Source organism: Trachurus japonicus, chromosome 15, assembly GCF_045865225.1.
Source record: "Trachurus japonicus isolate A0001 chromosome 15, Traja_1.0".
NCBI classification, from domain to species: domain Eukaryota; kingdom Metazoa; phylum Chordata; class Actinopteri; order Carangiformes; family Carangidae; genus Trachurus; species Trachurus japonicus.
The window spans coordinates 27,944,082-27,962,718 of NC_140921.1; the positions used below are offsets into that span (position 1 = coordinate 27,944,082).

The 18,637-nt window shown below is 42.4% G+C and overlaps 2 protein-coding genes across 3 annotated transcripts in view; one reads left to right on the forward strand and one right to left on the reverse strand.

Moving 5' to 3' along the window:
* Positions 1-15,847, reverse strand: part of vps8 (VPS8 subunit of CORVET complex) — a 48,590-nt gene extending 32,743 nt beyond the window's left edge. For both annotated transcript variants that reach the window (XM_085800853.1, XM_085800852.1), the window contains exons 1-6: positions 15,763-15,847; positions 11,460-11,528; positions 6,093-6,223; positions 5,899-5,995; positions 5,787-5,819; positions 4,160-4,214 (exon numbers count right to left, since the gene is read on the reverse strand). In XM_085800853.1, the coding sequence (XP_085656979.1) occupies positions 4,160-4,214; positions 5,787-5,819; positions 5,899-5,995; positions 6,093-6,223; positions 11,460-11,528; positions 15,763-15,834 (457 nt within the window). In that variant the 5' untranslated portion in view covers positions 15,835-15,847. The remainder of the gene's footprint in view (positions 1-4,159; positions 4,215-5,786; positions 5,820-5,898; positions 5,996-6,092; positions 6,224-11,459; positions 11,529-15,762) is intronic.
* LOC146973870 (DELTA-sagatoxin-Srs1a-like) lies at positions 675-2,358 on the forward strand. The gene is made up of 2 exons (XM_085800855.1): positions 675-794; positions 1,913-2,358. Exons 1-2 carry the CDS (start codon positions 727-729, stop codon positions 2,334-2,336), a joined length of 492 nt encoding a protein of 163 aa, XP_085656981.1. The 5' UTR covers positions 675-726; the 3' UTR covers positions 2,337-2,358.
* Positions 15,848-18,637: the final 2,790 nt, after the last annotated feature.

An 18,637-nucleotide genomic window follows, 5' to 3' on the forward strand; every position in this document is an offset into this window, starting at 1 on the left:
CACTGAATCACGGTATTATGATTATCATATATCATATATATATCATATATATTTATTAAAAATGACAGGCTAACATTTAAATTCCTACCAATTCAATGTTACGTTAGTTAAATGGACCAGTATCTGTGCATTTACCTTTAGTTTGGCACACATCTGCCGATACGGTTCCAACATCACATTTTTGTGAAAGTAACAGTATTTAGGAATCTTTCCGATTAATTAATCGTGGTATTAAACACCACAATTAATTAATCGTTACATCCCTACATTTGACATCATCATGTTGTGTCCTCTTCTTCTTCTTCTATGGTTTAATGACACATGAGTGGAGCAAACTGTTTATCTGGAGGAGCTTCATTTCTAATATTCAATGAGCATCTATTGACATCAGAATCATGGATTTAGTTGTAAAGCCAATAAATGTCTCTTCTTCTCCTTCATGATTGTATAAGCCTGAACATAGTTTAATAACACAAACTATGTTCAGGCTTATACTATCATTTTGGCATAAAATGATCAGAAAACGACAAATAAATCATTAATCGCAATTATTTGTATGGTAACTGGCCGTCAACTAAAACTTGATGATTGTGGAAGCTCTACTCTGACACACACATACAGTACACACGTAACTGTTACTGAACTAACTGAAGTGATTCTGTCTTGTTTCCAGTTCACAGCTTTCCTCTGCCCCTTCACCGCTCCACCGCTCCACAGCCCATCACGATGCCTCATCGTTACTGCTCCGTTGAGATTAACAACAACTCTGGCTCCTACACTCTGGCCAACCCCAGGTGACTGCTGCTTTCCTTCTCATCGTCGTACGCAGGTTTCAAGTTGGCATGACGATCAAAGGAGAAACCACAGCATACTGTTAGAAAATGTGTGCACACCTATCACCAAATGTGTACAGTTCAGGCTCCATATTTACAGTCATTATGGCCAAAAATAGGCACCCCTGCACTTTTCTTTTCAGATAATGTCCCAATTCCTCCCTGAAAATTGTTGCAACTACAAATGTTTTAGTGTTCAGATGTTTATTTCTTTAGTTTGCAATGGAACAAACAAAAAACTGAGGAAAAAAGAAAAATCTGAACACATGGAACTCCAAAAATGAACCGGACAAAATTAGTAGGTGCATTACCTTTAATTGTCGGTGCAAGCTGTTTTTAGATCGGCGGGGCAGAGAGTCGCAAGCTGCTCACAAAATGGTTCTTTCGTCTTTTGCTCAAAACTCATCAAATGCACAATCCAACACTCCAAAATGCTCTGGTGAAGAAGTTGTGACCTGCAGATTCCCCACGCTATGAAATAATAATGCATATATGAAGCAAATACTTGTACCGTGTCTGAAATGTAGTTAGGCTATGCATTTACCTCGAAAACAACTCTGTCTCGTAATGTTACATTTTTACTTGAGAGCGTGGTGAATGTCACAATTTCTCCTGGAAAGCATTTTGGAGTTGTTAGATTGTGTATTTGATGAGTTTGATGAGGAAAGGGGGAAAGTACTGTGTGCCTCCATTACGTTAGCTGAGCAGCTCACGTCTCTGCTCCGCTGATCTAAAAACAGCTTGCACTGACAATTAAAGGTAATGAACCTACTCCTAAGACTATAGGGATTTTGGCAATAGGCGAATTTTCCAAAATGTTGAACTATCCCATTAAGTGCCAATAATTAGGTCCAGTCCATTTATGGTGTTCTGTGTGTATAAAGTCAGATTCTACTTTTTTCCTCAGTTTGTGTTGTTCCATTGCAAACAAGGTTAGACCAAGTGACCTCATCCAAGAACTAGGATTGGGACTAAGTGAATGGGTCAATGAGAAATAGAATATGAAGGGTCCAGACAGCTCAGGCGTCCATGTCCATAAAGCCTCTGGTTGGATCCTGACATGCTGTCTCTGTCCTCAGGGTGTTCACTGAGAGCGGCTGCTGTGAGGTCCCCCTGCCCCCCATGGTGGGTCCCTACTCCAGTGTCACGGCGATGTTCAACAAGACCACCGGGGCCGCGACCGGATCCGTGGGCGTCTTCACCTACGATCTCCTTAATGCCGACCTGAACGACTACAGCCACGTCATGGCCGTCATGTTCTCGGTGCCGTACGACCGCATCCTCTACTCCAACTGGTTCGGTGTGGGGATCTTTGAGAGAGGGAACGAGTGCGACTACAACCTCTACGATATCATGTATAGTGGAAGTGAAAACAACTTTGTGAGAGCGAAGGCTGACGGCTCCTGCATTTCTTATGAGGGAGACTATGCTGTTGTCAGTGCCAACATGTCAGACTCAGGGGAAGCAGTCTTGAAGGTGGACATCATTGACACTGGCTATTAACTTATTCAGTCCAACTGTTGGTACACTAAGTTGAAGTAAAAGTTTCAAAAAGCTCCATCAACTGGCACAGGTGGTAACAGAATGAATGCTGTGTCCGTAAGAAGTGGTGTGACTTAAAGAGCTGATGTCCTACAAATAAAGACTGACATCAGATCATCTTCTCTTTGTCAAGAGGTTTTATTCTTACTATACTGTACTGTATGTCTGTGACTCCTCCACATCCAAAATTGATTTCATTTCCGAACACTTTTTCAAAGGAGGTTAAATCGAAAGCAACTGGACTTAGTTATTTGTCTAGGAAAACGTTTCACCTCTCATCCAAGAGGCTTCATCAGTTCATGTACAACTTTCCATCAAAGGCAGTCATTTAAACGACTGTCGTTGGCACTTGGAGCACAAAAGGGAACCAGTGACATCATCACCCTTGTGAACGCCCACACAAGAGGTTAAATAGTGAGTCTCCACACCAGATAGTTGGACCAGTCCCAGCCTGGTCAGATGCGTACATGAACTGATGAAGCCTCTTGGATGAGAGGTGAAACGTCTTCCTAGACAAATAACTAAGTCCAGTTGCTTTCGATTTAACCTCCTTTGAAATACTATGACCTGGGCAAATGAGAATATGCACCGGCTTATTTCCAAACACTGCACACATATAGAGTGAATGAAAAGTCCAGTGTGTATAATGGGGGTTAAACCGGATCCCCAAACTGATAGAGGGATGAAGCAGGGACCCCCTACTTTAAATATTTATAAAATTGTGTATTATATTAAACGAGGCCTATTAGCCTACCATGTATTAACGTACCCTGGATTCAATACTCAGCTACTCAATTAATACTCAGGTTTGTATATTCATGGTCGTGCCACTGCCATTTATAAATATACCTTGTTAACTGATACCATTCAATTGAATGATAATCATGCATACAAGCTATTCAAATTGACATCTTTATTCTAAGCATAAATGTGGAAACAAAAACAAAAAAACAAAACAAACAAAATTGTATAATCATGACCCTCCTGCAGCAACTCTGCGGACCCCCGAGGGGTCACGGACCCCCTGTTGAAGACCTTGAATAGAAGCAAGACCCTTGCTATATGTAGATATAAAAGAATAATTATAAGGCTACAAAAACCAAACACATTTTATTTTATAGCGATTATACACTTATACTAATATATTCATGGGTAGTATATTCAGATTATGCTAATAAACCTTGTTAATTATTACACACTGGACCTTTAACATAGCAGCACAGTTTTATTATTTACACCAATCAGCCATAACATTCTGAGCACTGACAGGTGAAGTGAATAACACTTCACCATGGCACCTGTTAGTGGGTGGATATATTAGGCAGCAAGTGAACATCCTCAAAGTTGATGTGTTAGAAGCAGGAAAAATGGGCAGGGGAAGGATCTGATCCAGTTCTACAAGGATGACTGGGTCAGAGCATCTGAAAAACTATGTATACACATATGGTATTTTGTCTTTGGATATATAGATCACCCCTGGACCTCCAATTTATGTAATTATTCAGTGTTTTGTATTTGTCTTTTGTTTTACCTATTCAGTCTCTGATAAAAATAAATAAAGGTGTGTGTTAGAGGGACAAACAGCAGAGGGCAGAAGAGAGTTAGCACCATAAAGATCCTGGCCCCATTTATCTGGGACTAGTTTGAAATCAACAGCCTATGACAACCCCTTTAAATTTAATGTAAATCATAATATAATTCTGTATAATGTGAGGAGTCTTTATGTGTGAAATATGTTCTCCATCATTGTGCATGTGAACACAATAATCAGATCAGAGACTCACCAAAGACCAGAGCCAGACCATGAGACGTCCCCACGGCGATCACACCTGACACTGTCTGAGCACAAAGACACACAACGTATGTTTAATTATAGAGGAAACCAAGAGAGATGAAATAAGTGAAAAATACATAACCACCACAAAGATGTCTACAGAGAATGTCACTGTCCTACAGCAGATACTGGATCAAACCTGCAGCTCATACAGGTGTGCACCTTCACCCTCTCTCTTTCTTCCATGTGAAACAGCTGAGCATGAAGCTGTGAGTGAACAGATGTCATTCTGTTGTTTAGCTCTGCAGTGTGGTTTCAAGTTGATTGAAGTTACAAATTAAATGAAAACCTTCAGTGTGGGCCAATCACTTTATTGCACTGCTGGCGCCCCGAGTGTGAATTTCATTCTCTTGCATGTTTTCAATTTACAGTGAATGAACCTTGAACCCTAAAGTGATGGTTACATCTTCCTGTTCCTCTCAACTGTCGCCTGCTGATAACAGCAACATGACACCAGCAGCTTCATTTTAATTCTAAATGCAACGAAGTCGCACAGCTTCAGCCGTTACATCCATAGACTGTAAAAAGAATGGACGTAGCGTCCGTGACGTCACCCATTGGTTTTGGGGAGTCGTTTTTGTGACTCAAATATGGCGGCCTGAACAGCGCCTTGTTGGATTGGCCGGCCGAGAACCCGCCCACTGGCCTCGAAGCAGCTGTCCACGCAGCTGCTCGGACCTGTCACTCAACGTTTCCGCGCCCTAATTGGCCAGAGTTTTAACCTAATAACAGTAAAACGGTAGAGTTAAAAAAAAAATTCACCCCCCTCAGAGTGTGTGCGGGGGTAGAAACTATTGATTGAGACGAAAAAACGTTCTGACACCAGGCTTTTAACATGTTTATTGAGGATGTAAAGTCGGCGATTTTAACATGGGGGTCTATGGAGAATGCTCCCTTCTGCTGACACCAGCCCCCAGAGGAAGCCGGGGAGATTGCAGTTTTTTGAACGCGGAAGTGAGCTTCACTTCTCAGACCGACAACTGCCCCCTTGGTTACATCACAAACCAAGTGATGTCACCTCTGTGTTCAGTTGATCCCAGTGTTGGACACGTTACTTGTAAAAAGTGATAGTTATTGTTTCTATATTTTTTTTAGGGCTGACCCATTACTTTCATTATTTCCGCTACGATCCCCCCCCCCCCCCCCTCGTGTCAGACGTTACGATCGCGCACCCCCGCCCCCATGAACTTGTTCCCCTAACCTCCCATTTATCTGGAACTAACCAATTCACTCAGTATTCCTCCACACAGGCAGTCTCCGTGATTGAGTCTGGCTGTGTGGAAGAATACTGAGTGAGTTGGTTAGTTCCAGATAAACAGCTTTTTTTCCCCAACTAGTTGATGGACTAAAAAAAACGTGTAGCCAATATAACGTACACTTTCATGGGTGTATTATTTTGTGACAGGACTTCTTGAGTCAAGTAACGGTGCATTTTATTGTCAGTAACGGTAACAATGTTATTACGGGGGAAACTGTAACTTCTTTTATTTTTGTTACAGAAAAAAGTAGCGCCGGTAGTAACGCTGTTATTTTTATGATGCTTTTATTCCCACCACATCTGAATGAATCATACTCACTATAGCAGTCGGCAGGCCAGCGTCCACCTTTTCCTGGAAGAGAAATTAAAACTTGAATTATGATGGAACACAAAACGCTTGAGTGTGTGTGTGTGTGTGTGTGTAGTCTTACAGCAGCAGAGACAATCTGAGCAGAGATCCCCTTCAACAGACTATGTCGAAGAACAGACCCATGAACTGTTGTGTTCAAATCCATTGTCCTCCGTTTCCTTCACACATGAACACACACAAGAGATTTTCTGTGTCATAACATTATGTGCAACCGCCTATGTGTGTGTGTGTGTGTGTGTGTGTGTGTATTAATACCTTTTGATGTGTGCTGGGTCTCCGCTGTCAGAGCTGGCCAGAGAGGACGTGTCACAGGAGTGAGAGTCCATGTTGTCCGTGCCGAGCACACAGGTGTCCTCCAGCACGAACGGCTCCTCTTCATCCTCCAGCTGCAGACACAGAGGACAACAAAACAAACACACCTCAGCTGGAAGGTTCATGACAAGTCACTGAATCTGTCACTTCAAGCTGTTTCCAAAACAACTCTGCTACAGTCACATCCAGAACTGATGAATGAAAAGACAAAGACCTAACACATCACATCAAAGTGAAGACAGTAGCTGGTATGTACTGGCGCATCTTCAGGGTTCATTTAGTGCTACTGACTGCTGTGCGGCTACAGCATGTGTTTATTAGTTTATTATAGATCCTCATTAATCACTGCCTCAGCTGCGACTATTCTTCCTGAGGTCCACAGTTACAATATTCTTCTTTTTTTTTTTTTCATATACACAATCTGAATATATACATATACTACATACATATATAAAGAATTAATATACACATACTACTGTTCAAACATTTAACAACGAGAATTATCCAGAACCAAGCCAGCCAAATGGGTCATGCATTAAAAAAGTGTGATTCTTTAAATCCTTAAAGGTACATTGTGTAACTTCTCCTGTTATCTAATCTCGAAAATCGATTATTTCGTTCAAAAGTACGTTTTTCATTCATCAATAATTCCCCCCATCAACAAACTGAAGTGTTCCTTTCAGCTCTGAATTTGCCGTTCATATCATTCATATCTCCATGGAGCGGGTAAGCTCAGTGCTGGCTGCCATGTGGTGTCGCCATGTTTTTACGTTCAGTGACAGTGTGACGGTAGGAAACCACGGAAACTCAGTGGAGACATCGGAGCTGTCGGCTCAGGTTGAGGTGGCGTCTGTGAAAAGTCACCGCGGTAACGCAGTGAGGACTGTGAGGACTGCACCTGCATTCAGGTGCAGTCGGAAAAACGGCCGTCGGTAACAAACCAGATGTCATTTTAGTCACAGAAGTCCAGAGAAAGCCGGTAAAACGTGGGTCAGGTCAACAATACGACATCGCCATGACAACATATTGTCACGTGTATTGTTTTGCCTCGTGCTGACGGACCACTTGTTTACATAGAGGCTTGTTTAAGCCGTTACCTGCAGCGGCTGTTGTCCGTCTGCCATCTAACCGATTTCACGTGAATGCAGCATGAAAAATACGACTGAGTTGCTTGCAATCTACAACCGCAACGCTAGATGGGAATAATTCTTACACAATGTACCTTTAAAGCAGTGGTTCCCAACTTTTTCCAACTCAGGGCCCACTTGAAAATTTCAAAAATATTCACAGCCCACCTCTTAAACCATACAGAGGACAAAATAATGTGTTATCTAACATTCAGGACAAAACTGAGGCAGGGACATGTAGGAAGCACCACAGTCACTGAGAAGTTTAAGACATTGCTAACTGTAGTAGACAAATGAGGCGAGAACAACTTTTTTTATATGACTATTTTTTTCATTTAAAAAAATCATATTATTTTGAAAATAATTTGACAGCCCGCTTGCAATACCTTCACAACCCACCAGGGGTCCACTCCTCAAATACACAATCCAACAACTCCAAAAGCTCTGGTGGACAAGTTGTGACCTGCACATTCACCACGCTATGAGATAATAATGTAAGAGTACGAGACAGAGTTGTTTTCGAGGCAAATGCGTAGCTGGAACTACATTCCAGACACGGCTGCTGGGCGGAGTGATTTCAAAAGCCTAAGTAGTGTGTCGTTACGTTACATAATTATATACGGTATTATTTCATAGTAATTAAAGGTAATGAACCTACTCCTATGATTATAGGGATTATGGTGATGGGAGAATTTGCCAAAAATGTTGAACAATCCCTTTAAAGCCATCCCTCTCACTCACATCTTGTGGTCCAGAGCCAGCAAGAAGAAAAGAAAGGACCTTGTCATCTCTGATAGGTCAAGGCAGCACATGGTCTGACACCACCCTCCCTCTGCAAACCCCACTAGTCTGGACCATGGTCTGGACTAGCAGCTCTATTTCCAAGGAGTGATCTGCAGCACTGAGAGCAAGCACGGTGCTCAGAGTGATGATGGGCATAAAGTCAGTGCTGCAGGTTGAGCTGACTAAAGCAATGGGACGAGGAGGGGGGGCAGCTCATGAGAGAAAGAGGAAGTTCACACACTTGCTGATGGAGTGCAGGGAGAGTGGATGGAGCAGGAGACTTGACCCAGTGGAGACTGACTGGCACAAAAAGCCATCAACATCAGCAACACACCTACAGTAGTAAAAGAAAGGGAGCTACACAAAGCCACAACTGAGGCAGAAAAGATGAGCTTTTAGCTATGACCAAGAAGAAACAGGAAGCCAGCAACTCCTCAGACAGGTTAGCTGCAGGAACAACAACCGGATTGTACGTGCATTATTTCAAAATGATAATATCTGTAGAACTCATGCAGTATTGGAACAATATGTATTTGCAAACCTGATCTGGAAAAGGAAGAGGTCCCTTCCTTACTCTCATCGGAAACAAGGTCAGAGAAGTGTCCCTCAAACTCATTCAACAAATCTATCCCTCCAATGTATTCATGGAAAGGTTTAAAAAAGACTTCGGTGAACACTGCTCATTCTGTAAACAGGCTCCCGAGACTTTTTGGTAAAAGATCTCTACTTTTCTCTGTCAACTTTGAAAAAACTTTGTTCTAGATTATCAAAATGTAGTGTTTGGTTTCTTTCCAGTCCCATCCCCCCAATTTAATCAATATTATATAATTAACTTACAGTAATAATAATATTTTCAGCCAAAGCTCATAATCACAACCGTAAATTCAATAATCAAACACCATGTTTCAATAAGGAAATCAAACAAAACATCAACACAATCAGTCAATCTGGAAACAAGAAAGCCAGAAAGACTCTGGACTTGTTGTACTTTGTTTCCCTGTTTTTGAAATGACTTTGTTTGTGTAGGCCTACCTTGTTTTCTTCTCATGCATATACCTGTTCAATATCCTGGCATTACTTTACTTTGAACCAAGGTTATTATAGTTTTAAGATTTTCGCGAGTTTTTTATTTTTATTTAGTTTTCCGTTTTGCTTTTTTATTTCAGTTTAGTTTTAGTTAGTTCCACAAGTGATGAAGGAGTTTTAGTTTAGTTTTTATTTAGTCTCAGTTTTAGTTCTTCAGGTTTTGGTAGAAAGCCTCTGTCAGACTTCTGAAGATGAACTTCCACATTTGTGGGATTTTTCCGTTTTAGTTGCATCCCATAATGTTCCCATCAGTCCTCATCACGTTACATCACTCTTATCTACCTGTGGGTGGTACTCCAAGTCGTCCCATATTGAGCTGTGGCGTTTTCTTCCTGCAGCTTTAACATCTCCAAGAAAACTACAACTAAGCTGATGCTATCTGGCAGTCAGTTTAGTTTTAGTTAGTTTTGCATTGTTCATTGTAGTTTTAAAGCAGAAGTAAGCGATCCGGTCGTTTTGGCTAATGCTGCGTTCCAGGCAGGCTTTTGAAACCGTAAGTTACAGCTTCAAGTCACGACTTACGACTTTGTAGCGTTCCAGGCAACCCACTCGTGTTTTTCCGACCTGTTTTACCTGTGAAAGTCACTATAACGGCCACTCGTGTTTTTTCGACCCGTGAACTCGTACCATCAAGCTGGTACGACTTCACAGGTCGGAAAAACACGAGTTACGGGTTGCCTTGAACGCACCATAACTTCTTGTCAGCCGATGGAGTTAGCAGTCCCCGCCCTCGTGATGGATCTATTGGTCCTCGTCCCTATGTCACCACATTCACGCGCATCCCTTGGCTGCACACACAGAGAGGACCGCCCCTTCATGCCGTTCTCTCTCCTCATTTGATAAAGGTTGTAGGTTACAAGGAAAGTTTTCTCCTCGGCTCAGAGCAGAGCAGAGTGACTGACAGACCCGTGTTTCAGACCAAACACTCTATGTAAGTGATTGCCGTCGGAAGATACAACTATTTAAGACTTACTGTATATTAACACAAAAATTTCGCTTACTTCTGCTTTAATTTAGTTCTCGTTTTTGGAAAAAATGTCATTTTGATTTTTATTTCAGTTTACTAAATTATTTTTTCACTGCTAGTTTTAGTTTTAGTCTTGTTTTAGTGAACTATAATAACCCTGCTGCTTTGAACTGTGACTACCCTCACTACCATGTACATATACACTTAAAGCAGAAGTAAGCGGAATGTTTGTGTTAATATAAGTCTTAAATAGTTGTATCTTCCGACAGCAATCACTTATATAGAGTGTTTGGTCTGAAACACGGGTCTGTCAGTCACTCTGCTCTGCTGTAAGCCGAGGAGAAAACTTTCCTTGTATCCTACAACCTTTATCCAATGAGGAGAGAGAACGGCATAAAGGGGCAGTCCTCTCTGTGTGTGCAGCCAAGGGATGCGCGTGAATGTGGTGACGTAGGGACGAGGGCGGGGACTGCTAACTCCATCGGCTGACAGATAGTTAGCCAAAACGACCGGATCGCTTACTTCTGCTTTAAGAATGACAACAATAAAAAAAATTAAAAAGGTACGCTGCAGGAAGACATCTCTGTTCGCTGCAATGCAAGATGCACAACCAAAAGAAAAACATCTATTACGGGGCTGATGACCCCCACAGGTAAACAAACAGGTAGACTGCTGCTGGAGGAGCAGCAGGTTCAACAACTACCTGTTCAATACAAAGACCTTCCTGATGTAAAGCAAGTGTTTAACTTTAACATCCTATGATGTTTTCAATAACAGATATGCGAGGAGTGAAATGTCAGTCAACACCATGACTGAGTATTCCACTTTGAAATGAAGTGTCTCATAAACACAGATTCATAGTTCAAAGAGAACTTTGACTTTGGTCTCTACAGACTTGTCATGTGACTGAGGCTCAGACACGTGGCTGAGTGGATGAGCCTCAGACTCGGTTTAATTGATTCCATTTCTCATGTGTGAGCAGTGAGCACCATGTTATTGATCATAGTAGAAGAGGATTTTTGCCATTTGAAACATGTCTGAAGGAATTTTAAAATCAAAAAGTCATGTGCCTGCTGCTATTTTATCCCATCGTTTTCTTGGTCTTCTAGATCTTGTGTCGACTGTTCAGCTCCTCTTAACTACCGTTTCTTCATGTCAGACAATGGAAATTTAAGGCTTTCCCTTTAACCCCACCACCTACAGAGGTAACGGATTACACTGTGGAGAAGTGAAGCAGCTTCTCAATGATGAGTTCAATGACTTTAGTCACCAAGTTGTTGGTGTGGTATTGTTGACAGTATGTGATGCACAGAGTGCTGCAGTAGTCAAAGAGTAAATGTACTTGACCTCATTGAGGATGCTCTCCAGTGTGGGAGGTGTGTCCACTTGGGGAATGTCAAACTCTTTATCATCGATCTGAGAAAAAGAACAAAAGCAGAAAGTGAGAAATTAGAATGTATTCTGTGTGTCATATGTGAAGCTCCTCCCTCCTGCAGACAGCAGGCGCTTTAACATTAACACAGAAATTTCCATTGTCTGGCTGATGTCGCAGTGCTTGTAGTGATTTCATGTTAAACGAGCGCTGGGCCTGAGCGGCGTGGAGACTATGACCTCTGTGTGTCGCTCTTGACCTGGAAGGAATGGAACAAACCAGGACTGAATGACAGAATGACAAGTGTTTATTGTCATATACATAGCTCCAGAAAAAAAACAATCAATGAAAAAACACACAGGATGAACAAAACAAAACACAAAGGACATGCTTGGTAGTGTGCAGTGTTGAGTATCTCTGGTATCGTGCAAATGTTCATTTTGAGCATTGCTCACGTAGCGTCCGTCACAGAGGGAGCTCCCTACCCCTCCCCCCTCCTCTCATCTCCTCTCCCCTCCCCTTCTCTCCTCTCCTCTCCTCTCCTCCCCTTCTCTCTTCTCCTCTCTCCTCTCCTCTCCCCTCCCCTTCTCTCCTCTCTCTCCTCCCCTTCTCTCTTCTCCTTTCCTCTATTTTGAACTGTCATTATCATTGTCTGTTGCACCTTGTAGTTTGGCCTTGGTGTCTTACAGTCTCTGTCTTTCCACAGATCCACCGGAGCTCCATCCCTCTGCACCAACCGCCGCCTGTATCACCCTCTTCCCTCCTTTCCCCTGCTGTTAAACCGGCCTTCCCATGAACCAGTCTGCCATCCAGTCCTCCCACCAGAAGCTGCCTTCATCAGCTCTTGTTAACCATTTCCATATTTTTCCATATTCTGTGTTTTCTTGTCTGTAAAAACATCTATTGCACGTCTGCCCGTCCTGGGTGAGGGATTCCTCCTCTGTTGCTCACCCTGAGGTTTCTACAATTTTTCCTTTAAAAGGGTTTTTTTGGTTTGAGTTTTTCCTCAGTGGATGTGAGGATCTAAGGACAGAGGATGTTGTTATGATTTTTTATGATTTATCAAGGGATAGTGTGCAATAACATTAATCATTTACAAGAAATGAGGAGATGGTTGCATCAGATTTAGTTATAATTCACAACAGACACAGACCACAATCTAAAATACAAAGGAGAAACCTGAGACATAAAACGACACAGATGAACAGTGGACAGCACAGGGATAATACTGACATACAATCTCTACATTTAAAATGACCAAATTGTTACAGTGCAGGAAGGAACGATACACAAAACACTAAAAGGCAGTCCAAGTAGCTCCTGATAGAAAGTGCGAGGCAGAGATGTGCATAGATAAAGTGCTGGTTTGCTTGTTGGTGGTCGACAAAGTGCAAAGTGCTCGTAGCAGCCACAGAGACAAACTGTTGTGTAAAAATGGGCTGTGCCTTGTCTTGTCTTGCCTTAAGCTGTCCCTTAGCTGTGATATTCACATTCCTGTAGCAAGTGATTCTGGGTAAGATTGCGGATTATGCAGTTGGTTCTTCAGTGTACTCTCCTGAGGCGGATGTCCTGCAGCGGTGGTGGTATGAGCCTCCCTTCGGTCCTGACCACTCTGCACTACAGCAGTCTGCATGTTGTACCTGTAGATGCTGATGAGGAGATTTTTGTCCATACAAAACTTCATCAGTCTTCTGATAAAGTAAAACAGTTGATGTGTATTTCCTTGGTTTTGTTTCACCATGTCAACAGATGTGCTGCCTCACTCCTGTACGCCGCCATCTTCAATGATCAGGCCAGTGACCGTGGCGCCGTCCACATGTTCCAGGATGATGCTGTTCTTATTTAAGGCGATGCAGTTGTGGGTGAAATGTATGTGTGTACCACGGTTATTATAGTTAAAGCAGAAGTAAGCGATATTTTTGTGTTAATATAAGTCTTAAATAGTTATATCTTCCGACAGCAATCACTTACATAGAGTGTTTGGACCGAAACACGGGTCTCTCAGTCCCTCTGCTCTGCTCTGAGCCGAGGAGAAAACTTTTCTTGTATCCTACAAGTTTTATCCAATAAGGAGAGAGAACGGCATGAAGGGCTGTGTGTGCAGCCAAGGGATGCGCCTGAATGTGGTGACGTAGGGACGAGGACCAATAGATCCATGACGAGGGCGGGGGCTGCTAACTCCGTCGGCTGACAAGACGTTATGGTGCGTTCAAGGCAACTCGTAACTCGTGTTTTTCCGACCTGTGAAGTCGTACCAGTTCGATCTGGTACGAGTTCACGGGTCGGAAGTTACGAGTGGCCGTTATAGTGACTTTCACAGGTAAAACATGTCGGAAAAACACGAGTGGGTTGCCTGGAAAGCTACAAAGTCGTAAGTTGTGACTTGAAGCTGTAATTTACGGTTTCAAAAGCCTGCCTGGAACGCAGCATTAGCCAAAACGACCGGATCGCTTACTTCTGCTTTAACTAACACTAAAACTAAAACTAGCAGTGAAAAAGTAAACTGAAATAAAAATCTAAATGACAATTTTTCCAAAACAAGAACTAAATAGAAACTACAATGAACAATGCAAAACTAATTGAAACTAAACTGAATGTCAGATAACATCAGCTTAGTTTTGTTTTCTTAGAGATGGTTAAGTTGCAGGAAGAAAACGCCACAGCTCAATATGGGACGACTTGGAGTATAGAAACCCACAGGTAGATAAGAGTGAATGTAACATGATGAGGACTGATGGGAACATTATGGGATGCAACTAAAAGTGAAAAATGTGAAAAATCCCACAAATTTGGATGTTTATCCTCTAGTTCATCTTTTTGAAGTTCAACCTAGTCAATAAAAACTAAATTTGCTTCACTTGTTGAATTAATTAAAAGTTAACTGAACTAAAAAGCAAACTGAAAAACTAAATAGAAAATAAAAACTTGTGAAAATTTTAAAACTATAATAACCTTGGTGTACAGGACAGGGCTGAGGACTCAACCTCAGCAGCATAAATCAACACGCTTCAAAGCCCGGTGCTGTGGTCGTCTGCCCAGTCATAAAGTCCAGCAGCCACTCATCCAGACCAAGGATGCACTTACACAACCAGAGACAGGTGTCAACAACAGTCCTACCCTTAACCTGCAAAGGTTCTCTGATGATTCTGTAACCGTCTGCCTCATCATATATGGGGACAACAGGGAGTACGGAGAACTGATACAGGAATCAGCTCCAGATCCAAATGGGGAAGACCAAATAAAAAGAGCTGGTGGAGCAGGCACACACACTCCACTCTGACACCAGTGAACATCTTTGGTGGATTTCAGCCTGGGGACTGGAATTTGACAGCCACCTTTCAGGCTGTTCCCCTTTGTCATGATGGCAAATTTTGCAAAAAAAACAGGCTGAAACTCACAGGGCTTACTGTTACAGGTCACTCGTTTTAACTGAACAAATGTATGATGTTCCCTTCCTACTGTGGTCAGAGGAACGGTATCTGACAGGATTTATTTATTTATCCATTCATGAAAACAAGAATCTACAGATTAATGAAGCAGGAAAAAAATCATATTGACCCTCAGCGCTGCCCGTAGTTTAACAGGCGCAAGCTGGTCGCGTGCTTCGGGGGGCGGGGCTAGGAGGGAAACAGACCAAACAGACCTGTACACAACACCAGCTGACTTCCTGTTTACTTCCCGTACATACAAATGGGATTAAAACTAATAATTGAACGATTCAGCTGAGCGAGACTTCCCAGCGGCCACTGCAGGAGGTCGGCTGTGTGGAGCATCTTCTCCGTTTCCCCCACACACGGTGGTTTGACCCGGTGCTGCTGCTGCGAGCTGCTTCACCCCGGTTCACCCCGAAACAAGTGACTCCACAACAACCAAGACTACTACACCGGGCAAAAACACACACCTCTTTGTATTGTAATACGGTCCTTTTATGACGTGCTATGAATATTTTTGATGTTTTTTGCAGCTACTTGCTTACATGATGTGGAAGCCATGCTAACTTCCACGACAAGATAAAACTACGACTAATTTAAAACAGGAGATATGCCTACACTACATTAGGTACACTTTGTACGTTAAATGTTAATTTAATGGTAGTCTGGGGTGAGTTAATGCTGTTTTTACAGAACCCCGTGTTAAACAGAATGAGGATGCCGCTGCCTGGCTCCCCTGTGGATATGAAGCTACAGCTGTTTCATGGTCGTGTACCGGTGTCTCCGGACGGAGAACGACGGTCACGTCTCCACAGCAGAACCCGCTACAAGTAATAGAGCCGCTTACCGCGTCCACCTCCATCAGGTTGAGCTGGGAGGTGGCAGAGACCAGGCTGCGGGTGTCCGGAGACTCCGACATATCCACTTGGACTGAGGACCTCTTGCAGCAGGAACTACTTTCATTACCACTTCCGCTGGATTTCAGAATAAAGGACCTAAAAAGCTGTGAAGAGCTCCGCCCCGAAGCGATGAGATTTGCCTACTATCCTTTTTTTTTTCTTTCTTTTTTTAAAAAAGACATTTAGGCTATAGCTACATCACAATAAACAAATAAACAAACAAACAAAAAATATATACTACACATAGGCTAGAAAGGGGGATTGGTATTATATATTATAGGTAGGCTATAGTAAATCATTGTTGTTTGTAATCATTTATAATATTAAGCCGGTGCATATTCTCATTTGCCCAGGTCATAGTATTTCAAAGGAGGTTAAATCGAAAGCAACTGGACTTAGTTATTTGTCTAGGAAGACGTTTCGCCTCTCATCCAAGAGGCTTCATCAGTTCATGTAGCCTACGCAACTGACCAGGCTGGGACTGGTCCAACTATCTGGTGTGGAGACTATTTAACCTCTTGTGTGGGCGTTCACAAGGGTGATGATGTCACTGGTTCCCTTTTGTGCTCCAAGTGCCAACGACAGTCGTTTAAATGACTGTCTTTGATGGAAAGTTGGTTTCGACTTCGTTAGTGCCCTATTGTGTTATAACGACGGTCGTTGGAGGCACTTGCCACTTGTGAACAGTGGTTGTAAGGCAAGTGCCTCCAACGAAACAGGGGCAGGTGGTGCTGGTTTTATTGGTTAGTAGGCTGTCATTCGTGTCAGGAGAAGCCCTTTTTAGCCTACATTGAGCAATATTTTGTTTTTACACACATAATTGTCATCTAAAACAGAAAATTAATATTAACTATTATAATACAGGTGCACGGTGGTGCAGTGGTTAGCACTGTCGCCTCAAAGCAAGCGGGTTCTGGGTTTGAACCCATCACAGTTTCAGGAGTTTGCGATGTTCTCCCCATGCATGTGTGGCAACCTGTCCTGACCTCTCACACTAGGTCGGCTGAGATGAGACAGGCTCCAGCTCCCCCGTGGCCCAGAACGGTTCAGAAGATGAATGAATGAATATTATGATGCATTAAGATGTCAACGCTGTCTGGGGATATTTGGTCAAACATCTACTACTCACTCACATTCAGTCTAAACAGCTGGAGAAAAAAATCCACTCATACACTACAAAAACCACTGGGTGTCAGTGCATTATTCGGTTGGTGAATGTGAATTCTTAGTAGTGGGATACTGGAACTGGAATAAATAGTGAATATATAATGATTGTATAGTATTTGGACCTCTCACATCTTCTAAAGGTTTAGACAGACATCAGGCACAGGCTCCAAGTGGAGTCAGCATCATTGACAGCATTGCAAGCAGAATGTAGCCTATAAGAAGGAGACGATGAACGTCTAATTATTAGATCAATTATTAAGTGGAATCTGAGGATTCTCATCTGACAAAGCAAATTAGCAGGGAAAGTAGCAAAATCAGGGGGGGAAAGTGTTTTTGTTTTTGTGTTGGTATGAATCTTGATCAGACATTGTTTTGTTTTAACATGAGCTGTTTCATGGGTACTGCATCAACCAGTAATAGGCTGCATCTTCTGCCAGTATTTTGGATAAAAAATAAATTCATTGGTGCATCATACATGTAGGCCTATGGACAACATAACTGATAGATATAAAAGAAAGAAAAGAAAATGGTACGAGTACTGTTTCCTGTTCTGAAATTGAAGGTTGAAATGATAAGTGAGGACATAGCAGTTAGGGAAATCATCAACTTTTAGTAGCAGATATACTAATTTAAATATCTCAAACAGTCGCCCTATGGGATGAGGGGATATTATGTATGGTAACTCCTTGATCAGCTGCTGAAATCCAGCAAACACTTCCACAAATGAGAGACTCAGGAGGAGCTGCTTCCTCAGGCCATCAGACTCTCCAGTGTGATTGTTAATGTTATCTCTTCTATTTTTTATGATAATTTATTTTACTCTCATCTTTCCTACTTGCACAGTCTACGGGCCTACAAGCTGTATTATAACTGTGTATGTGACGAATAAAGTTCTCGACTTGACACCGTGAGCAATGACAACAAGTGACCAAAAATTTGAGTGAGTCTCATTTTGCTTATACTTTCTCTCTTTCTCTCTGATTGTCCAAAAGTTGTTTTTCCCACCATAAAAGGAAACAGGACAAGACACTGCCTCTTGTCAACCTCCTCAGCTCTTAACTCACTGTGCAGCAGCAGTTTCATTACACATTCTTGGTAGCTTATCTCTAACTTCTGTGCGCCAAGTGACTCAGTCCTCATGGACTGAATTATTGGTTAGTTCCTTGTTGAACATGTTTACACCTTCTGAGTCCGCCTGCATCTGCTTGCACTTTGTTCCAATATCACTAATATTTGGTCATGGGCACTGTCTATTGTGGTATTCTTCATCACTCTCTTAAATGACAAAGACAATAGTGTGATTTCTCCTCTGTTTATACTCACTCTCCTCTTCATCATCCCCATGTTTCTCTATTTGGTTTCAGTTTGGCTTCCAGTTTAGACGCCCTCAGATCTTACTGTAAGTGGAGTGTGAATGGAACTTACATTAACCCTGAATTTCTCCTCTCCTCTCCTCTCCTCTCCTCTCCTCTCCTCTCCTCATGCACATTTTGAACTGTCATATCTGTTGCACCTTGTAGTTTGGTGTTGTGTCTCATTCTCTCTGTGTGTTTCCACAGATCTCCAGAGCTCCATCCCTCTGCACCAACATCCTGCATCACCTCCTTTCCTCTGCTTCTAAACTGCCCTCTCTGCTCATGAACCAGTCTTCCCACT